Consider the following 24453-nt stretch of genomic DNA (forward strand, 5'->3'; position numbering starts at 1 on the left):
TAACGTGGAATAACCGCTCTACGTGTGTCACTCCGAATATAAAAGATGAAGCTATTGGTTGTCTTTCATTTCAGTTAGTAAGGTCAACCTTTCCGATTGACCGTAGGAAATCAATCATTTAGTCAGATCGATCAGGTCTGATTTCACATCTTTAAGGTGGATGAAATATATATATATTTTTTTCATAAGGATAGAATGGTTTGAATATTCTGAGGACGTTTTATTATTTTTTTCCCGTGAAACAAAAAGCCAGAATCGATAGATTATATAATTTAATAACCCAAACTGAGCAATATTTTAAAATTAGACACATAACTGTAGATTTCGGAGAAAGGGAAAAGATAGACAATTCAACCCTGGTATTTTATTTTAAGCAAAGCTGACCTCAAAAAGGTTTTAACAGAAACATAAATTAAAATCAGCACATGAAAATAATTCGATTATTTTATAATAAAATAATTACATGTAAAGAATGGAAACTAAATGAATTGTATAAGTGGGCCCAAGTTAAAAACTGATGCAAGTCAGTTCACGTCTGGTAAAATATTTTATCAGTGTAGAATCAAAAATATTTTGTAACGATGTAGTGATGTCTCTATTCCGAAAATAAATACATTGCTGAAAAGAAATGTGATACACATAAGAAAATATCAGCAAGATACAAGTGGATTTTAATATTATGAACACATCTCTTGCACAAACACTAGAAGGTATTGCTATATTCTATAAGTATAGTTACCGAGGATAATTCCAGGGAAACCGGATAAATAGTAAAACGTGTAGATTAAAACGTTGAGAAAAAAAAAGCCCCATAAAGTAGAGTTAATAAAAGAAAGTCAGTAATCATAAATGAAAGAAGCTAGAAAGTGGATGGACTTGAAATAAACTATTTTGGTAGTTGGCTTCAAGTTTATATCCAGGACAGCGATTTCGAACGACGAACAGATGATAAAGAAGCTGCTTTGTTTCACTTCCTTTCTTTATCAAGTTTGAAACAAAATAGCAGTCGCCGAGCGAATATTACCGGGTAGAAAAAAAAGATCTGGCACACACGCCTAGCCTCAAGAAGGAGAAATAGAAACCGCTAAATTGACAAAGAGGCTGATTTATAAGTGTTTAACATAGACTGAATTTCCGGTGTCGCTTCAGATTTACAAATAAAAAAAAAGATATTAAAGAAAAAATTATCTAAAAATTATCTAAACGATGAATCAGTATATCGTTTTTATCTAAACCCCGTAAATTTACTGTATATATGTTATTATATCTATATATGAATAGATTTATTTAAAAAAAAAAAAAGATAAGAAAATGATATGCGCAAACTCGCGTTTGATGACGTCACATTGATGAGGTCGGGTCGGCCATTTTGTAACGTCTTATAGAGTTGGCTTGATTGACCTCGGCAACAGAATTTTGTTGGTTTTTGCCAAGTGAATATAGGCTTGACAATCCATTGAAACTCTTCTTGACTGGTTCCTCTTATTCACTTTCCGTTTCATTCTGTGTAAAGTGCCAGCTAACATAACAAATAAAAAAAGAAATATAGAGACTATTGAAAAACCGAAAAAAAATGGTAGAAGATCGAGCTGCGGCGAAAGAATTAGATCAATGGATTGAGCAATTGCATGAATGTAAGCAACTTACAGAGACCCAAGTTAAAACATTATGTGAAAAGGTAAACCCATTATTTCACTTCTGTTCATTTAACATTACGTAGATACTCCCATCTTTTATATATCCCCCTTCAATTTAGTCTTAAGTGTCTAAATTTTCTACCAGTCTAACAATGTCGACACTGATGTACCATAGATGCTCTTCCCTTTCTAACTGCCGGTGTCCAAATTAGTTGCAGCCCCAAATCGCCAACCATACTTCCATCTTACATTGAACATTAAGCATTCAATTTCTTTTTTCTCTATTTGGTCGTTAATCCTTTTTAAGTGTCTGCTGCTAAAAGTCTACTTATCTGATGGAGGTAATTGTCTATGATTAAAAATTTGACAAACTGCTATGCTATGTATCTCTCTCTATATATATACCTAGATGGCTGTATTTTCTTTACTTTTTCTAATTTAGTATTTCCATTTATTTTTCCTCCCCTGCAAACCTGGTTGATTTAATTCCCATTCCTTAACTTTGGTTCTCTGATTACTGATGCGGTCTTACACAAATATCAACTTCATTTCGATGCTAGATTTGGAGGGAGGCTTGTCTTCTTTAAATCGATGGCGCTATGTAACAAAATCTCCTTATACTGACTTCTCCTTTTCTGTATAAATGAAACGACTAAAATCCGTTTTTCAAGTCTAAACATTCTTTATCTCCATAAATTGTAGGAGGTATTAGGTGTTACCATTATCTTCCTCTTCGTACACTGACTAATCATAAATTAAACCGATGCAGGTATTTCCCTGCCTCGGTGTGGGTGTTTATATTATATAACACATATGAGTATTATCCCTTTTTCCTTCTGTTATAATTAAGATCTTGATTGGGAAGGCCACCTTAATTAACAGGTCTTGAAACATCTTGTAGCGTTTCAACCGAGATGAGATTCTCTTCTATGATTTACCCATTTTACCAAGTAAGGTTACCCAACCAATTCCAGTGGCAAAACTTTCTCCTTCCTCCCATATTTAAGGCCTACCTTCCTCCCTATCAAATAAAACAATTGGTTTCCTAATCGTAATGTGTTCATATATATTAAATAATAGTTGGAATTATAGAGTATTTGGAATAAACTGGCCTACTCGTACATCAGAATGTTATATGCTTAATATATATATATATGTGTGTGTGTACTTGTTTTATATGTATATGTGTATGTGTAGATGTACGTTATGGTGTGTGTTGCATACGTTTATACCCGTGTATATATATGTTTTTCCCAACTGTTTCTAAACTAATGTCCACAAATGTGTAAGTTTCTAATTTCCATCCTTCTTGCCTCCCACTCCTTTACATTGACTTCTGCTCCGTTCCTGAGAGAGAGAGAGAGAGAGATGAGCAATTTCGTTAACACTTTCATTTGTTGTGCCATCATTCACCAACACATTAAGATCACTGGCCGACATTGTTTTTTTTTTTAATTTTATTTCAAAGCTAGAACAATGCCCCCCCCCCCACACACACACATATATGTATCTGTGTGTGTGTTACTTGTTTGTGTTCCTTGACAACATAAACTGAGTAATTGTCTGGTGTTACTGAATCCGGAAACGTGCCTCAGATAGAACACACTCTGAAACAGTTTTCTTTTTGTTTTATTATTATTAAATCAGTCATCACAAATCATTTGTTAGATTTATGAATGTTCATTAAAAGTGGCCTTAATGGACAATAATTTGGATAATATTCTGACATGTTCAACTACGGCTTCTGCTAACACTATATAGGAAATGTTAGGTTTCTCTTTTGGTAGCAACTTAGGCAAGGATCATAAGGTTTCACATTCGATATATATATATGATGTAAGACATAGCAATGTGTATATTTGTATATACATAAAATGAAAGGAATAGTGTGTGTATGTATATGTGTGTGCGTGCCGCCTGACTGGCCCCCGTGCTGGTGGCACGTAAAAAGCACCCTCTACACTCTCGGAGTGGTTGGCGTTAGGAAGGGCATCCAGCTGTAGAAACTTTGCCAGAACAGATTGGAGCTTGGTGCAGCCTCCTGGCTTGCCAGTCCTCAATTAAACCATCCAACCCATGCCAGCATGGAAAGCGAACGTGAAACGATGATATATATATATTGTAAGGGACAGAAGTGTGTGTGTGTAGTATATACATACATAATCACATGTAAAATATAGATATACAGAGAAACAACTGATGTGTCATGTAAGCGATATACTGTATGTATACATTTCTGTGTGTGTGTGTATGTATATATATATATATATATATATATATATGTTTAATGTAAGGAATAGTGTGTGTATACATATATTCACACAGTACATTGGAAAAATGGGTGTTATATGACTTGTTGGGGGAAGGTTTGATAGAACCTTGGTTCTGCTGAGGACAGGGTCTTATCAAGCACAGCATATTAACCATTCATCTTGAGGTTAGTCTTCATTATGTATATATTAAATGTAGGCACAGTTAGCTTTATATGTATATATTAATGTAATCAGAGCAATGCTTGTGTATGTATATCATAAGGTAGTAGTGTGTGTGTATACTCACACAAACAAATATATATAGTAAGGTAGTAATATTACAATTCTGTTGATTCTGAGATGAGGAATTTACATATGTATTTGGTGTGATGTCCTCATCTGTTTGTTGCTTTTCACTCTGTTTTGGCTGTTTATGCTTCAGGTGTCTTATGATTCACTTTTGTACCTTACCTGGAATTGAACTCAGAACTAAGGTGAGGACACCACTCCAACTTATACATAATATATAAATTCCTCATCTCAGAAATACAGAATAATATTATCCAATTGGTATGGAGATGTATAAACCTTAAAAATCCACTCTGACACTGCCTACGGGCATAGTGTAGTGGATAAAGGCACTGAAATGCTCTGCAGTCACCTAGTAGTCTTGAGTTCAAACCTAGGCAAGGCACTAGGTTGAATCACAACACACCTGAAGAAAGCTGGACTGTACACAGCCAAAATGTAGTGAATGTAACTACCATGATGACATCATTGTGACTAATACACGGTCATAATAAGTGTATCAGCATCATCATTATTCAATGTGCTCAGCATGTGTTGGACTACTTTAGCAAACTGATGAGCTAGAGGACTGCTTTGACATGATTTCCATGGCTGGATGTCCTTCCTAATGCCAGCCACTATATGTACTGGATGAATTTTTTTTTTTTTTTTTTTTTTTTTTCTGTACTGACGCTCGTGGAGTCACCAAGTAACTTGAAGTATAAGTCCATCCAACTGAGTGCAGATGTTGAAGGTGACTAGAGGTTAGAGTTTGAAAAGGGGGTCATGTCTTGTTGAAGACAAGAGACACAACTTGCCCAACTGGGAAGAGAGAGAGAGAGAGAGAGAGAAAGATCGGGGAGCAGACTCTCAAAGTACAAGTTGAATATGAGAGAGAAAATAGAGGTAGAGGATCAGAAAGGGTGAACAGGCAGGTAAGTTTGCAAGTGTGTGACAGATGTGGAGGTATGGTCAGTGGTGAATTGGTAATAAGGGGGACAATGTGAAGTAGGGGGCAAGAGTAAATGGTATCTACAGCACGAGTGAGTAGTGTCATAATTAGAAGAGTGATGGGGACAGGTATTTTATTTATCTATATTTTTCTTTTATTCCTTTATTTGTTTATTCATATTGACTGCAGCCATGCTGGAGCATCAACTCCAGGACTTATTCTTTATAAGCCTAGTACCAATTCTATCGGTCTGTTTTGCCGACCTGCTAAGTTACGGGTAAGTAAAGACCCAACATTGGTTGTCAAGCGATGGTGGAGGGCAAACACAAATACATGTATATATACGACGGGCTTCTTTCAGTTTCCGTCTACCAAATCCACTCACAAGGTTTTGGTTGGCCTGAGGATAGAATACAAGACACTTGCCCAAGATGCCGCGCAGTGGGACTGAACCCGGAACCATGTGGTTGAGATATTTATATTGTAAGGTATCCTGTGTATGCATATGTATGTGTCTATATATATATATATATATATATATATATATATATATATACACACACATACACACACACAAACATATCTCGTGTATGCACGCAAATATATATCATCATGACTATGTGTGTGTGTGTATATATATATATATATATGAGAGAGAATTAGTAATGTGTGTGTTAATATGTATGTATATTTTGCAATGAGTAATGTGCTGATTTCAGTGTGAGAAATGTTATGAGACAACAAATTGCCTTTTTTTTCTCATTTTACTTTAATAAGGGCCCTATTAAGTTATAGCACCCCTACTTAGGAAGCGAATTCTCTTAGATGAGATGCAGTTGAGGTGGGAGGGTCTCTGATGAGACACCATGGATGGCCTCTTCTTAGCCAAGCACTTTAGTTATTGTCAATCTGTAGATGAATGTCTCTAAGAATGGTGTTCAGCAAGGGATTTTATGTGAATGTCGGTGTCCATGAAGGTTTAGTTCTTAGCTCCTTCCAGTTTGTTATTCAACAGCTGTATGTATTAAACTCCTGTGTCAGTGGCCTGGTTTCGTAACTGAATATGTCAGTTTTACAGCAGAAATTATAGTTTTAGTGGGAATACATGTTCACATGTGGTCCTTGATCACATGCGTACACACCGCGGGATAGTGTGATCTGGAGCAGTTCATCTTGCCTTTGATTGTCGACCACCACCAATTATTGGAGCGGGTTTTAAGTGGGTTCTAGAGACATGCTATCCCAAGGTGTGTACGCATGTGATCAAGGACCACATGTGAACATGTATCCCCACTAAAACTATTGGTGTGTAGGCATGTGATACATATGACATTGGGTAAAGTGCTAAACAGTCAAAATGGAAGAGGTGGTGAGGGCTGATCTTAATAAGTTGAGCCTCATGAAGGAAATAAAGGATTGCAGCTACTTTTGAGAAATTGTGCTGGAGAAAACCCATCCAACACATGTAAGTGTGTGAAACAAGTGACATGTGAAATATATTTATTGTTTAAAATCTTCAGAATTTTTTTCTCACAACTTCTGAGTTAAACGATATAAGGTGATGGTTAAATGATTATACTAATACTAGCATGATTCTGGTCTTCATTTTAAGGATCTTAAAGAAAATAGCAAACGTCATTTTTTGAAGTTGAAATTAAATACTATATGCTTTCAGTTCTCAGTAAACAAAAATTTTAATGGAATATTATTATCATAGCGGTCATATGATTTGTCATTGATACAAATTTGTACAGAATGTGCATTGATCTTGTGGCAGTCACCCAGCTATGAAGTAGTATGTAATGAAGCACTTTAGGGCATTTAGTCCAACCTGCTTCCATTTCTGTCACCTGTCAACCTTTGTGATAGCTACATTTTGATAAATATATCACTGATCTAGTTTAGTAATTTTCTCACATATATTAGTGTTTGTTAATTGTTTTTCATTTCATATCTTGAATTTTCTTCCAGTACATTATGACACAAAGTAGAGAGAGCGGGGGAGTGTTGAAAAAAAATCAATTATTTGGTCAGCATAGCTGGTTAGGTTCTAAAAGCCTTCAAATTTAAGATGTAAAGGTTCTTTCTTAGTCACTTTTCTCCAAGGAAAATAAGATCAAGAATTCATTTATTTTTGCCAATGGCCAACTCAGGTATACTCTCCTTTTCCACATGTCATATCTTGTTTGCACACTTAGCATTAGATGTTGCTGTAAATGATTTCACAGTATCCTTTATATTTGGCTTCAAAACCAAATTTTGATATACAAAACTCCTTAGAGGTATCAAGTGTAATTAAGAGAGAGCTGAATGAAATTGAGTAAAGTGAAATATTCATACCCTCATCAGTGCAATCATTTGATAAGTAGACATTTTTTAGTTAACAGCAGCAATAGTTGGCCTTGTTGAAAATGCTTGCAATGTGTCATAAAAATGTAGGCATTTTTGACATTTCTTGTATGTTATTTGGATAGCCTTTTAATTTTTTAGTGACATTTTCTGACACCCCCTAGTTATTTTGTCAAAAAATCTAACTTAAATGAAATTAGATGAATTTTCCATTGCTTTTAGAATCTGATGTTTTATCAAGTTTTATGTTATTTCTATATTTAGAAATTGACCAAAAATAGTTTGGAGTGCTTTCCTTGAGTTATTGGTTACTTAATTCATGTTTTTATCTTGCACTGATGTTCATAGATTATAACTTCTTGCACCGATGTTCATAAATTGTAACTTCTAACTTTTGGTTGGTTGGTTGTGAGTTCACTGATTTTCTTTTGTCTCTTCTACAGTTACAACAATAACATCATCTTAGCCAGAAATCATTGGCTCTCCCATCCACCCCGCTCTTTTTTTTTTTTTTGCGTATGTCTGATTCTATCATTTCTCCTTCCCTGCTGCTGTTTTTACTATCTCCTAGTCTTAATATGTACTGTACATTCTTTTCAAAAGCTACATTGGCTCATTCCTTTCCCGTGCATGTGTTCCTCTAATTGCTACCTTACATCATAATTATCACATTACTGTTGCTTTAAAAAAAATAAAAGGTCAACTGTCGCTATCACATTTGCTCTCCCATATCTTCTCTCATAGGTCCCCGAGTTTTGGGACCAGCCTTTCTTCCTGTAAATAGCTTAAGTTTTTTTATGCATCTTTACATATATATATATATATATATATATATATATATATATATATATATATATATATATATATATATATATAGTAGTATATTTGTTTGAATTTCTGTTGAAATATTTCATTTATGTATAATTTTATTTTCTGGGCTGCCAAGCATGTACAAGCTACTTAGCCACTTGCTCATAGACTCAAACCTCATCTAATTTGAGAACATTTGGTCATACAGCACTTGATACCAGAAGGCATATATGAAAATAACTGTTATATACTTTTCCAACTTTGCCATCATTAAAATGAAACAGATGTAAAGTGATTGAAAATGTTTATTTGTTATTTTAAAAGATTTTCTGTTCATGTAATATCCTCAGTCACATAATTGGCTAGGAAATGAGCATTCAGGAGCTTATTTGAGCCTTTTGATACAAATCAGTCTGAGACTGCCTTGGGTCCAACATGAGCTTCCTGTTTTAAAAAGTTACCTTTAAAAAAAAAAAAAAATCTTCCATCAAAATTTATTTTGTACACAGGTTTGGTGTCAGTTGTTTTATCAAATTCTTCATTATTTTCAAAATAAATTGAAAAGAAGGCAGGACTATAACAAAATAGTAATTTAGTAAGTTGGTTCTGTGGCTGCTAAACTGGGCACCTTAATATTCTAGTGGTATATAAATATTAAATTTTCTTGACAGGTCTGTGATAAATAGAATTGACACAAGAAATTCATTTCTGATAGCTGCATTTTACTTTATCTGCATGTTATACTTGCACACTCTGAGTTTCATTATTTGCCTCGTTTGTTTTTCTATTACAGGCTAAAGAAATATTATCAAAAGAATCCAATGTACAACAAGTAAAATGCCCCGTGACAGTGTGCGGTGATGTTCATGGCCAGTTCCATGATTTGATGGAACTTTTCAGAATAGGAGGTCGATCACCAGACACAAATTACCTTTTCATGGGAGATTATGTTGACAGAGGATACTATTCAGTTGAAACTGTCACATTGTTGGTAGCTCTAAAAGTGAGTTTCATTTTTGTTTTCATCCAGTTGCACTTTTATATATACACACACACACATACAATTAACAGCTCAATAACTATTTGATTGTTACATCAAATTTGGAGTTAGAGAGGGCATCCTGCCGCAGCAACCATGCTAAAATGGACATTGGAGCACCATGCAGTCTTTGGATTTGTTGAATCCTGGGAAGACATCTGACTCTGGGGAAATGCTACCTTGCTTTGAAATGGATAAGGGCTGACAATGGAAAGAACATCCAGCCATAGAAGATCTGCTTCATCTAATTCCATTTGACTCATGCAAGCAATACCAATAATGGCAGTTGTTTGTATTAGTTACTGTTATTTCACCTTTGTGCAGTTCTGCTTAGTCATGTGGTTAAAAGACATTGTAATCCTGGCTCTTTGTTTTTTTTATTATTTTTTTGATACTATATCTGGTAGTTATTACATTACCCAATGTGACCTATTTATTAAGGTGGAAGTGCAATTTAAGGAATATTTGGCTACTATTTCTAGCAGGTTGAACAACCAGGTGGAGGTTTCTTTTGTTGGCTATGGTTGTATGTGCATGTATTACAAGATTGACTACAAACTATTCAAGGAATGTTGGTGCTATCATCTTGACACAGGTCTTTAATGTGTTGAGTACTATAGAGGATTATGTGGAGTTTCTTTTTGTTGTCCTCAAGGTACTTGGTGACCCTGTTAGTGCTGGTGCCATGTAATGATCACTGATGCCGGTACCTCATAAAGAGCAGAGGACTTTAATACTACTTCATTGCATGGGTGGTGTAGAAGAAAGTGAATGTGAAAAAGGTTCATCATTATTTCAATGTTCACATTTCTGTGCTCACATGGGTCAGATAGAAATACATTGAGGCAGATTTTCTGCAGCCAGACACCCTTCCCATCACCAACCCTCACCTGTCGCCAAATAATGTAATAGTTCTATTGAACATTCAAAACCAACATTAGTGCTAAACACACACATATGACAGGTTTCTTTGTTTTCATCCACCAAATCCACTCAAGGCTTTAGTTAGCCCAGAGCTACAGTAGACACTTGCCCAAGGGGCCAAGCAGTGGGACTGAACCTCAAGTTGTGTGGATGGGGAGCAAACTTCTTAACTACTCACCTAGACCTGCAGACATAAGATCACAAGCTAGGGTGAGAATGGAGAAGGATGTAACAGAGATGTAATAAAGAATTTTCTGCTAAATATTTCATATTTCTTTTTGGTCTAAATTAAATAATTTATCTTTGTTTTTAACAAGGATTTTGTTATTTCTGAATTTGTTATGAAAGTAAAATTTACACAAATATTATAAAGAATATTTTCTTTGTTTTTTGTTGGAGTAGACACTTTTGATTGATTTTGCTGTAAATCAACTTTCCAGTGTTTTTCTTTCCAAAGACTCTGGTTTTGTTATTTGAAACTGTTAAAGCCATGAGTGTATATTCATAAAAATGTCATTTTTTTTTTCTCTTCCAACAGGTAAGATATAAGGACAGAATAACTATACTTCGAGGAAATCATGAAAGTAGACAGATTACCCAAGTGTATGGATTTTATGATGAATGTTTGAGGAAGTATGGAAATGCTAATGTTTGGAAGTTTTTCACAGATCTCTTCGATTTTCTTCCTCTAACAGCATTAGTAGATGGACAAGTAAGTTTGTCTTCCATTTTATTTATTTATTTATTTATTTATTTTTTAAAAGGCTTAGTTGAACCTTTGCTGTGAGCATTTTATGATCAGAAGTGAAACTATAGCAAGAGTTGTAAGCCCCACAGGTTATAACACTGTTAATCCATTTACTGTTTATAAGCATAAAATCTAGCTGTGCTTCAGTACTATTTGGATTATTGTGTGTTAGGGGCTTTCCTTTTCTTTCTCTGAAATTTTGTGTTTAGGCAAATGAGTCTACTCTGTTTTGTGTATTCATCTTAAATAGTTTCCATTTCTGATTGTATGTGGATATGGTGTACATCTGTACATAAGATCTTCTCCAAGGTGTGCAGGGACCTTCATCCAATATCAGACATCATCAAAGAGTATAGTTGTTAGTTTTGTGCTTCACTTTCAAATGGATATCTACTTTGTTCTGTTCTGTTGTAATACCTTACCAGATGTAAACCTCTCTTAGCCTTACATCCTGCAGTAAGTGAGGCTATTGAAATATTGTTGTTTGGCTCTTTCAGTGGTAAACTATGTCAGTTTGTTCCAGCCAATTTTGCCAGGAGATTACTTACCCCTGTTGCATCTCTTTAGTGCTTGTTTACCCCACCAAAAGATTAATGGTGAGGACACCCAGCACCAGTCCATCTTTGAGTTGCCCCTCTGTCTGTTAGCAATCCACTGAAAGGATTAGTTTTATTTGATGGGAATCTTGTAACAGTCCAACCAACCAAGACTATTTGCTTACTGTTGAGGACACTGTTTGTTGTACATTGGTCTGTCCCCTTAATGAGTTTCTTTTATTAGATATTCAGGATTTTATGAAGGCACCCTTTTATTTTAACTATTTTAAACTTTAAGGACTAAAATATTAAAAATTACTTCAGCTGTATATTATCGATGCTTTGGTAGGTTTATATTTTGTAGTAGTGGTGAGGTTTGTCTTAGTTTCAATATGCTGATGTAATGAAAAAGCAGAATTGTAACTCAAAAGTTGTAAAAAAGAAAAAAAGTACCAAGCTTTAAAAAAAAGAGCTGGGGTCAATTGATTCAGCTAAAAATTCTTCAAGGCAGTGCTCTAGCATGGCTGCAGTCTAATGACAGAAACAGATAATATATGTAATTCAACTGCTAACATTGAACTGAAACCTTGTCACTTTTTATTATTAAAATCGTTATCTTTGCTATATTTAAAACATTTGATAATTTTAAGTTTTGCAATTCATATTCCTACATTATCTGAAAAGAGACAGAGATTTAGGTTAAATAAATTTTTAGTTGGTTTTTGTTTGTCATTGAAGAAGTGAGTCATATTTCTGTCAGGATCTTGTTGTCAAGTGACTCTGTGATCATTTTGTCTTTTCTCTTTCCAAAATATTGAAGTAGCTGTGGCATATTCGGAACATAGATAGTTGCCCATCTCTCTCTCTTTCTCTAAGAATGAGTTATTTTGAATTATTCAGTCACAAGAATTTAATTGTTGCATTTTAAATTTTTCTGTAGGATTTTGTATCGTATGTAATGTGTTTTTGTCTTAACCCTTTTATTACCATATTTCTGTTGAGATGCTCTGTGTTTCTTTCAATTAATTTTAAATAATACAACAAATTTAGTAAAATAACTTAGTTATCATTAAGCTCCTGTTAGGAGCATAAATTGTGACTAAGGTTTGGTGGAAGATTTCAAATCAGAATTTTTGAAAACAAGACATTTGTACTACCGAGGCAATTTCAGGCGGGTTAGTATCAAAAGGGTTAAATAATTAAAATATTTTGTGGCAAACTTTTTTCGTGGTAGCATTTATCTATTCATGTCTATAAACATATGTGCCATTGCTCTTTAACCTGTTTGGCCTTGATTCAACAAGCTGGTGATCAATAGGTCTTTTGCTGGTAGTGTTTGTTTTATAGCAGGTTGACAAGTCCATGAAGAAGTGCTTGTGTTGGCATGTATTTGCTTTCCAAATTCATGTATCCAGGTTTCATCCCCTGCATTGTACATTGTACAATTATCATCATACATTAGCTGTAGATTGATGCAAACCATGCTGGGTATAGAGAGACTGTGCTGAAGCTCTTAGGATAAATTGTACTTGTGATTCAAATCTTCAGTTTTGTCACACATTTTCAGGCTTACTTGAAGTTTATCTTTAGAGTACATTTGTATGTAAACTACTTAGTCACTTCCACTGAATCTTACTGAGAATTACATTAAGCGTACATGTCTGTGGAGTATTCAGCTACTTACATGTTAATTTCGCAAGCAGGCTGTGCCATTGATTGGATTAACTGGAACCATTGTCATAGAAAATGACAGAGTGCCAGTTATTTATGCACGTATTTGTATCAGTTACCGATTCTAGCTTGCATTTGTGTTAATACAAACTCTATGAAATGTATTTGGTGGTTTTCATTTTGTGTGTGGTGGGATTGCAGCTGTATTGTCATGACACAGAGCATGTCTTGAACTTTTCCAACCTTGTGGAACCCATCTCTATCGAGATCTGAACACAGCTGATTTCTTCTGGGGAGGGGAGAGAGAGAGTTTCCCCCAGTATTTAAAAACATAAGTGATCTTGGGTGGCTCTAAGCTTTAGAATGTACAGTGACTGCCACAAGACATTCTCTATCAAACTCTCTGAACAAATTTGCCAAAATGCCACCTTATTTCGTGTGTCTTTGGCAAGAAAACAGATTAACCTGTGATTTATGATATTGATTCTCTGAACTGGTATTTCATTGACAGAAAAATTAGAATGCTTGTATGGCAAAATAGTCCTTTGTTTGTGTATAGGTTACTGTTTAACACCACACCAAGTTTTCATACAGGGATATTTTTATTGCTGATATCCACATAAAATCCTGGAATGGATTTAAAGCCATAACACTGCATGTGTGTGTTGTGCAAGCATGCTGTTCCTTGTCACTTAATATTTTTTACCTTTTTATTTGTTTCAATTATTGGATTGTACCCTTGCTGGGGCACCACTTAGAAGGGTTTAAGTCAGACAAATTGACCCCAGTACTTTTTAAAGAAATTTTTCCTAAAGTCTGGTAGTTTGTCAGTCCTTTTTGCCAGACTAAGTTATAGGGATGGGTTGTCAAGCAGAGGTGAGGGACAAAAAGAAAGACACGTAGATACAAGGGGCTTCTTTCAGTTTCTATCTACCACATCCACTGGGGCTGACCAAAGATTTGGTCAGCCTGAGATTATAGAAGAAGACTCTAGCCCAAGGTGCTGTACAGTGGAACTTAACCCAAAACCATGTGTCTAGGAAGCAAACTTCTTACCACACAGCCACCACGGCACCTGTCCTAAATAATAGTAATGAAATTTTTTGAATTTGTTTCCAGATTTTCTGTCTGCATGGTGGCTTGTCCCCTTCCATAGACTCTCTTGATCATATAAAGGCTCTTGACAGAATACAAGAAGTACCTCACGAAGTAAGTATCTATTTTTTTAATTATTATAAATGTGGATTGTTACTACACTTTAGTATTTTGTAGAAAAATTTTATCCAGTATTTTCAGAATTGCTGACTATTATTAAGATGTTGTGCATCTAGAGTGGTTACTTGTTTCTTCTTTTTACAACAAGAGATTGTTTTCAGAGAAGGAAAGTTTAACTTGCTACATGTGAATATTACTTGGCTAAATAGAGTAGTATTTAAATAACTACATAATTATTAGTCAAAGGTAAAAACTGAGTAGTTATCTCTACTAGATTTCTGGTCGAGAAGTTTAGCATTCCCACAGGGCAAATTGCCAGGCTTATTTTGCTGTAGGAATCAACAGTGCGGTTGATAAGAATGAAATGTTTCATGTTGCTAGATTGTTGGAATGAGTGAAGATATGGAGTAATTTTGAAATAAGGATTCATTTGTACTTGTAGCAACAGCTAAAAATGACTTCAAAGAATTATTGAGAAGTTGCCATTAATTTATTGAATGACAATTGGCAGATGGTAATGCTCTGCTCTGATTTCCAGCTGTAAACAATAAATGTGATGGGAGTAAAGCATTCTGCAGATATGGAGTCAGCAGAAATTTCCTATGATGGTTGTGTAGGCTTGAAAGCATCAGGAATGATTAATGTTAGATGAGCAGTCACCTGCTCAGGGTGGCAAGATTTTGTTGGAATGTATCTTATTCATTGACTAGCAGCGTAACAGAACAATTGTCACTTGAAGCTAATTGATCAAATTAGGAAATTAAAAAAGATTATAGTACCAGGTAGAGCTGGTACTACTTTAGCCCCTTAGCTTTTAAACGGGCCATATCAGGCCCAAATATTCTATCTGTTTTTATATTCAAACTAGCCAGAATTGGCCTCTCACATCTGCTCTACAATGTCGTAACTAAATATAATCACATCATCAGTATTTCAAAGTTATGAGATAATATATGGTTAATTCAAAACAATGTGAAATAAGTAAGTATTACATCTGGCAGATGGCAGAATAATCTGAAGCGGTTGTTAGTTTTATATTAGGACATGCTATATTTTTGGGTGGCTTACTTGCCAGAGCTCTTGAATTTTTTTTTTTTTTTTTTCCCCGGAAGGCATTTGGTGGCTGTAATAGTCATATTATTTGCCTCAGCCTGTTACAGCATAGTTTAATTGCAAGGAAATGTTTTTTTTGTTTTTTTTTCATTTTTACAATATTTTCATAATTAGACATTAATATTTAGCGCTCATGTTATTTAAATGTGTATGAGTAAACAGTGCAGAAGTGAGCTCAGAGTAATGGAGGAAGACAAAGGACTGTTATAATGGACCTGTGATGAGGGTGAAGAACAACAGGTGAGTAAAGGTGATCCCGGTAGATAAAACTTGGAAAAGAGGGAAGGCATATAGGAAGAAGTAAAACCTGATCTCAAGATCCACAAACCTTACACTGTTTTACTACAAGTAATGGCACACTCTGCTAGAGAAGAGTCCTCCAACTCATGCCGTCATGCACAAACAGACATAAAAACATTGATTATAAGCTCTCTTAGTGAAAAGCACGCAAAGTAGTAGGTTGTTGAACTGACTCCAGTTCAAGATGTAACTTTGCATTATGGTCTCTCTCAAATTTTCATTGCTTCAATCTGAATGAAATTGGTTGTTGCCCTCTTACATTATAATTGAGTGGTTAAAATAAGATGTATAAATCAATTCCAAAACATTTCTTCTAATATTTCAGGTGATATATTTTTAAATTCATACAAACATTGAAGATCCAGTCTAAATCAACAAGACATGGTTTTGTTTAACTGGTTGGCTCCATGTGTTTAACTGATCACGTTACATGTAACTGGTTCCTTTTATAGAAACCAAGTACAGGCAACCTTTCCTGAGAAGCAAGTCACATGAGATATGGCAGTCACCGATTCAGCTTGCTAAGATCTTACTACTGCTCTAAGTCATAGGCAGTCATTTAGCAAATGGCCATAAGTTTTATTTTGTTGAAGTTGCTAATGACTTATGAGATAGTGTTAAATTAACAATTGTATTTTAGTGAGACGGGTTTAGTGCAGACTTTCAGTTTGCCTGCTTGAGAAGAGTTGAAAGTTGCTATGAAGGCTAATTATCTAGGTGCTCAAGACAAAGACCTCAGTGGATTTTATTACTGAAGTAACAGTGCTTTGTTATTTAAAGAGTTGTTGCTTTCAAGCATAATGTTAGGTAACATGTATTAAAAGTTAAAATTAGTATGAGGTGTAGATATAATTATGAAAATATCTTGCATCTAACAAAAGGTCTTTTTACAAAAAAAACAAGTTGTTTTCATAGAGCTATAGTGAAGTGGGTTAGGATTCAGTTTCTTCAGTATTAAGGAGTGGGTAGCTGCAGCATGACTGATTTAATTGAAGTACAGAAGACTGAAAATATTGTAATCTATAAATTCTCACAGTGTTGCAGGTGAGGGGTGAGGTAGGTCTAAAGCTAGTAGAGCAGGAAAATCTGAAATTTTTATGAGAAATTTAAAATACTTTCAATGTCAGCTGTACACTAGTTATAGACAATGGTTTCCTATTTCACAAATAGCACATAAGCATGTTTGTGTGAACATGTGTATAATGAAACAGTGGAGTAATGAACAAAAATATATGTGTCTATAATAAGTAGCATGTAAAAACCTGTTGAGAAAAAGCCGTAAAACTAAATAAATCACTCGAGAAAGTAATGAAAATATTCTCCATATGTGTGTGTATGTGTAGATAGTTACATTCTAATACTGTAAATAAATTTTCTGCCAAAATAAAATTAAAATAAGACAAGCTTCTGTAATTCCTTCTTCAGATAAGTTTGTAAAATTGTTGTAATTTAGTGCAATATTGATTTGGCTAACATTTTATATTTGTGGTGACCTCTGTTACATAAGGTTCTTAAAATCTGGTTTAAAGGTCACTCTAGAATTAATAGTCTAACAAAAATAATAGGTTCTTTGTATATTGTCTACTAACCTGATCAAATTTATAGCTTTACAGTTTTAGTAATAGGGTGATGAATCCTCTCTTTTGAATGTGTAATCTGAACTGAACATGTGTGTGTGTATAAATATGTTTATAGGCATGGGGATAACTGTGTGTTAAGAACTTTGCTTTCCAACCACTTGGATCTGGGCTTAGTTCCACTCTTTAGTATGTTCTGCTCTAGCTTCACGCCAACCAAAGTTTTGTGAGTGAATTTGGTAGGTGGAAATTGAAGGAAGTGAGTTGTGTGTATGTTTGTATTTCCTTGTCTTGACATCAAGTGATAGTTGTAAATGACTGTCACTGTCATTCTGAGAGAATGTGTTTGCCGTGGGTAAATATTACTATGCTTAGAACCAGGTGAAGGTCAGCCGGCCAGAGAAAATTTACCATAAACTCTTTTCAACTCATGCAAAAGCATGGAAAATGGTTGTTGATGATTATATATATAGATTCTTCCTTATTTTAAAAAATTGAAACAGTCTGCATGTTTTAACAGAAATATGGTAACAAAAAGGTTAAATTGAGTTTAATTAGTTGTTCATATTGATAATATAAAATGAAACCTATGGGTTATGGTAAATCTCTCTATTGTACAAGTATTGATTAGCTTAACATTTGAAATTAACTCATTATTGCTCCTTAGGCTATTCTTGTATTTGAGGGAATATATTTTGGCTTGGCATTTGTATTGCAAATAAAACTTATGTTTGTGATGATTTAGCAGATCAAAAGTATTCTAGATGTGAACATCCCAACTTAAGATAGTTGTGTGAAATCTGGTGGTTATTTCAGCAGATCAAGTGACTACATACAGGCTCCCTCCTGGGCTTTATAGCAAATAATATATATTTTTTTTACTTAGATTAAGAGTTTTGTTTGTCTATAATTTTGCTGTACTTCTATCTTGATTTGAACTTAAAACATTGAATGTATTATCCAGGGTCCAATGTGCGATCTTCTATGGTCGGATCCAGATGATCGTGGTGGTTGGGGCATCTCACCTCGTGGTGCAGGATACACATTTGGGCAAGATATTTCCGAAACTTTTAATCATACCAATGGGCTTACATTGGTGTCTCGTGCTCATCAACTTGTCATGGAGGTAAGTTGAAATCTTCTGAGATTCTTTGCAGTATTTATTCAAGTGATAAGTTTAATTTTAAAATTCAATTGTAACATTTTAAAAATAGATTTTGTTTTAAAACTCTGAAGCATAATTGTGTTGTTGAAAATTTCACTTTGACATCATGTGGTTGTTAGGTTTGGTTGCTCTGTGCAGAACCTTGGATGTCTTCTGCTTACAGTCTCAAGTCAACCAATACCTTATGAATGAAATTTGGTAGAAGGGACCAGTACAGAAGCCTCTGTGTGCACGTGCACGTCTCCCACTTCAAATTTTTACATTGACACCACTCTGTGATGTTTATGTCCTTATAACCATAAGTGGTGATGTCCTATATAACCATATAACAGTGGTGATGTCCTATATAACCATATAACAGTGGTGATGTTTATGTCCTATATAACCATATACACCAAAAAGTCTGGCACCTTGACAGTTTGTGAAAAATGGTAGAATAAATTACCTTACTTGAAAAAAAGTTGGTGTCAGGGAGTGCAGAATACTGTCTTCCAAAAGTCTTGTCCAACTCATACCAGCATGGAAAAAAAAAATGTGAACATGATAATGAATCTCTTAAAAGTTTCACAGCTACTTTAAGCAGGGATTGACAACTTTGTGTCAACTGGGACCCGCATCATACCATTTCCAAGTGGGAGAGGGCTGCATGATAGAACTCATATGCATGAAATATTACTTGCCCACTTTACACCGAATTTTTTGCAGTTCTTCTTAATTTTGTCTTAGTATGAAATTAGTAACCTAGAAACTCGTTGAGAGCATAAAAACATGCTGTGGGCCACAGGTTGCCCATGCATGTTTTAAAGCATGGGATTTTGTTTTCTGTTTGAGTAATTCTGTTCCCTTAAAATTTGTGAACTATACGTGTATTGTTTTCATTTTTTAATTTTTTTTTTTTTTAACTTTCAGGGTTACAATTGGTGTCATGATAGGAATGTTGTAACCATATTTAGTGCTCCTAACTACTGCTATCGATGTGGTAATCAAGCTGCAATTATGGAACTTGATGATGCATTAAAGTATTCCTTGTAAGTTAAACCTTTTTTTTTTTTTTTTACATGATTTTGGCTTTGTGTTTTTCAAATCTCTATAGAATTATTTTTCTTCTTTTCCAACTTAACCCCTTAGCATTTGAAACAGACCATACTGGTCCAAATATTCTGTTCATGTTCAGACCAGCCGGATCCAGTGTCGCATGCCTACCCTACATTGTCATTCCAAAAATAAAAAACACCCTATCAAGATCTTGCAGCTACAAATATAGATGTAATGGGAATGCTGACAGGTTAATATATTTCCCTATTTCAGGCTGCAAGCTGGCAGAAACATTAGCACCCCTGGCAAAATGCTTAGTGGTATTTCCTCTGTCCTATGTTCTGAGTTCAAATTCCACCGAGGTCGACTTTGCCTTTCGTCCTTTCGGGGGGCAATGAAGTAAGTACCAGCTGCATACTAGGGTCGATCTAACTAGCCATGGGGAAAATATTACCTTGCTTGGAAATGAGTTGGGGGCTGGCAACTGGAAGGGTATCTGACTGTAGAAAAATCTACCTTGACAAATTTCATTTGACCCATGCAAGCAGAGGTGGTGCACCAGCATGACCGCAGCCACTTGGCTGAAACACATAAATAAATAAATAAATAAATAGGCATGGCTGTGTGATAAGAAGCTTGCTTCCCAACCACATGGTTCTGGGTCCAGTCCAACTGCATGGTACTAAGTCCTGTGGTTGATTTGACTAAACCCTTTGAAGGTGGTACTCCAGCATGGCCACAATCAAATGACTGAAACAAGTAAAAGATAAATTAGATGATGATGTCTATCCTTTTTCCATTCCAACTTCGTATATTGCCCTGGTAATATATTTTTCCATTTTCCTTTTTCAGCTTGCAGTTTGACCCAGCACCAAGACGAGGAGAGCCACACGTAACACGGCGAACTCCTGATTATTTCCTTTAAGAACCCTGAACATTTTTTTAGTTGTACTGGGCAGCTAACTTTCTGTTTTTTTTTTTTTTTTTTGTTTTTTTTTTGGTAACTAGTCTAAGTACAACAGCATCAGCAGCATCTGGTCCCTTTCATTGGGAGCTGTGGCAAAATGATAAAAACATACTCTTGCAAAATATTAAAAAAAAAGAAAAAACAACAAAACAAATAAATATATCCCCCCTCAAAAAAAAAAAAAAGACCATTCTCTATTCTTTAATGTGAAAGCAGCCAACAAGTATTGTAAGACATACACGATGGTGTGTGTGTGTGTTTTGCGGGGGGTTTTCTTAATAATTTGAATGACATGAGCTGTCTACTGCTATCCCCGCCTTCCTCCTAACGTACATACCCTTTAGTTTAGTAACACCATTCATAGTTCATCTATTATTGGTGGAAACAAGGCTGCCATAGATCAGTTTTGTCCTCTCTCTCTCTTTCTCCTTACTCCAACATCTATTCTTGTTAAATGTTTAACCAAGTCCTGCAGACTTATGTGATATAAGATTTTCTTTTCTTTCTTTCTTCCTCTCCCTCCCCCTCTCCATCTCATAATAGAGCTGGCTCTTCACTTCTGTTTGTTTCTGATGGATTTTACTTCCCCCTCCCCTCTCTGTCTCTTGCTCCCCCCCTTCCCCATCCATCCTATTAATCTCCTCCGTATAGCTACAGAAATCTTTGTTTCTCTTCACTCTTATTATTATTATTATTATTATTATTTTAAAATGGAGCAACTGAAGGAATGGTGGACTTAAATGCTTGATGCCTGAAAGAAAGGGACACATGTAAAGAAAGAAACAAATTTGAAAAAAAAAAAACAAAACATATATATATATTTATATATGTATACATAAACATAAGAGAATCTGTAATTGTGATGCTAGAAATTTACAAACCAAACAAACAAAAACAGAAAAAAAAACACACAAAAATATCTTCATTGTATTACATTTGAATACTTTTTGTCGGAAAAAAAAAAACAAAGAAAAAGCAAAGTTTTAAGAAAGACGATTGGAATATATTCTCTGTATGGATATTTTCTGGAACCGATTCTTCATCTTATAGCTCAAAATGGAAATGAATTTACAAAAAGTAAAGAAAGAAAAAGTTTAAAAAAAAAAAAAAAAGTCATTTCTGTTTTAATATATATTTTCTTTCTTCATTTCCTGTTTTTTTAAATTTTATTTTATTTTACTTTTTTTTTTTTTTTTAGCTCTTATTTAATTTTTTTGAAATATTCTCATTTTAAATTATTGCTACTAATATAATAAAGATGCTAATGGAACAGTGCTGCTTAGGTGATATTTAATTTAAGTTAACGAATGTGTGTTTTATGTATGTATAGTTTGTGCGGGTTATATATATAGCTATGTATATATATATGTATGTGTGTGTGAGTATCTGTATTGTAATGGCTTTACAGAAAGAAAGGTCCTCTTGTGATGGGTATGCAGGAAGGGATTTGTCTTGAGATTAAAGATCTATCCCCAAAATACTTGCAGCAGTGGACTCTACAGAAGGCATGGATATGGGATGTTAGAGCACAGCCATTTCAGCACTGCTAATTCGTGGCTGCCTTATTTGACACGTGGCATTTTTAAGATGTTTTTGTTTTTTGTTCTCTTCTTCCCCTTCTCTCTTTGTGTATGATGAGAGAGAAAGTGTATTGTGTTCAATTAATGAATTGTAATGTCTCTTTCTCTCTCTTTTTCAGTCTGTTTATTTGTGTGAGCATACTTCTCTTTATGTATGAGGAGAGGGGACAGCATTTATGTCCATGTTCAATAAATAAATTGTATTGTTTCTGTCTCTGTGTTCAAGTGTGTGTGTGTGTGTGACGAAAAGGTAAATGCTTATGTCGGTCGTGTTCAGTTAATAAATTGTATTCTCTTTCTCTCTCTCTCTCTCTCTCTCTCTCTCTCTCTGTAAGCATATTTCTCTTTATGTACTGAGAAGAGAGAAAGCCTTTATTCCAATCCTATTTCAGTTAATAAATCTATCTCTCTATCTGTATGTATATATTTCTGCATGCACACGTATGTCTGTGTGTGTGGGACTGTTTCTCTCCAGCACCAAAAAGAAGTGCCATCACCAAAACAGAGTGAAGATTCAGTTCATCTGTGCCAAATTATTGGTATCCAGACAGCTATACCCAATTATCTCTTCCCCAAAAAGCCCTTAAAGGACGGGTAGTGGTATTATACTGGGTGGTGGATTAAGACCACCATCCAGCTGTGTGGTAAGAAGTTTGCCTCCCAACTACATGGTTCTGGGCTCAGTCCCACTGTACGGCACCGTGGGTAAGTGTCTTCTACTAATAGCTTTGAGCCGACCAAAGCCTTGTGAGTGGATTTGGTAGATGAAACTGAAAGAAGCCTATTGTTTGTGAGTCTATTTGTCTCTACCCCACTGCTTGACAACCAGTGTTAGTTTGTTTACATTCCTGTAACTTAGTGGTTCGGCAAAAGAGACCGCTCGAATAAGTACCAGTCTTTAAAAAATTATACCTTGGGGTTGGTTCGTTCGACTAAAAATTCTTTGGGGTAGTGCCCTAGCATGGTTGCAGTCTAATGACAAAATGAAAGATGATATATATATATAAACGTGTGTGTGTATCAGACATGGCTGTGTGGTTAAGTCTACCTCCCAACCATGTGATCTTGGGTTTGGTGTCTTACTGCATTTAGGACAAGTGTCTTCTACTATAGTAGCCCTGAGCTAACCTCTGCCTTGTGAGTGGATCTCATAAATGGAAACTGGAAGCCAGACATCTGTGTTTGCATTGTTCATTTCCCCCACCTACCACTTAACAATACCTTTAAACTGTTTCTCCTCCCCATTTTAGCTAAGCATGTTTTGGTATTTTAATGTAGCAATATCATCTATTCAATGATTATTTATTTGGTGGGGAGCTGTTCTCTCATGATTAAACAATATGAAAGACTCTCCTGCACCCACCCCTTTTTTTTTATCCAGTTAAATATTGAAAAAAGTATAGAAAACAGGTCTCCAATTATTTTATTCATATGCCTTACCTGAATTTTTGAATTCTGAGATTTCAAGGCAATAAAAGTTCTTTTTTTTTTTTTTTTTTTTTTTTTTTTTCACTTCATATTTATGAATGCATGGCTGAGTGGTAAAAAGCTTGCTTTGCAGCCACATGGTTTCAGGTTCAATCTCACAGCATGTCATCTTGGGCAAGTGTCTAAGCCTTGAGTGGATTTTGGTAGAAAAAAACTAATAAGAATTCCATTGTGTGTATGTGTGTGTAACTATATCCTTACCTTGACATCACATATTTGTAAACAAGCTCACCCATCATGCAAACAGTATGCTTCGTTTCCCATCTTTCATAAAAACGTGCTTGCCCATAGGTGTAATATTACCTTATTTGGAAAGAGATGAGGATTAGTGACAAGAAGAGCATCTGGTCATAGAAAATCTGCCACAACAAATTGCGTCTGACCCATGCAAACATTAAAAATTGAATGTGAAAATGGTGGTGATAATGCTTTAACCAAAAATTTCTTGGATAGTTTTAGGATTGTTTCATTGATATTTAGATTTTTGAAATAGTGCGCCAGTATCTCATTGCATTCTCTTGGATATCCTTGAAACCTTGCGGTCTTCCACTGCAAAAACTGAGGCTTGGTTTCATGGTCATAGATGTAAACCCATGATTTGTGTGCTACGAAGTTTGCTTCCCAACCATATGGTATCAGGTTCAGTCCCACTGTGTGGCACCTTGAGTAAATGTCTTGTATTATAACCTCAGGCTAACCAAAGCCTTGTGTGTGGATTTGGTGGATCCCCACCACTGCTTGATAACCAGTGTTTGTTTCTGTTCCTGTAACTTACCAGTTCAGCATAAGAGATCAATAGAATATGTA

At 35.1% G+C, this 24453-nt stretch overlaps 1 protein-coding gene across 1 annotated transcript; it reads left to right on the forward strand.

The window, feature by feature from the left end:
- The first annotated feature begins 1343 nt into the window (after positions 1–1343).
- On the forward strand, positions 1344–21850 carry LOC106882016 (serine/threonine-protein phosphatase PP2A). The gene is made up of 7 exons (XM_014932566.3): positions 1344–1678; positions 9082–9291; positions 10790–10963; positions 14326–14415; positions 18376–18537; positions 19486–19604; positions 20464–21850. The coding sequence occupies exons 1-7, from the start codon at positions 1574–1576 to the stop codon at positions 20534–20536; spliced, it is 933 nt and encodes a 310-aa protein (XP_014788052.1). The 5' UTR covers positions 1344–1573; the 3' UTR covers positions 20537–21850.
- The last annotated feature ends 2603 nt before the right edge of the window (positions 21851–24453 follow it).

The sequence above is a fragment of the Octopus bimaculoides genome, chromosome 21, assembly GCF_046866305.1.
Source record: "Octopus bimaculoides isolate indiv1 chromosome 21, ASM4686630v1, whole genome shotgun sequence".
Classification (NCBI taxonomy): Eukaryota; Metazoa; Mollusca; class Cephalopoda; order Octopoda; family Octopodidae; genus Octopus; species Octopus bimaculoides.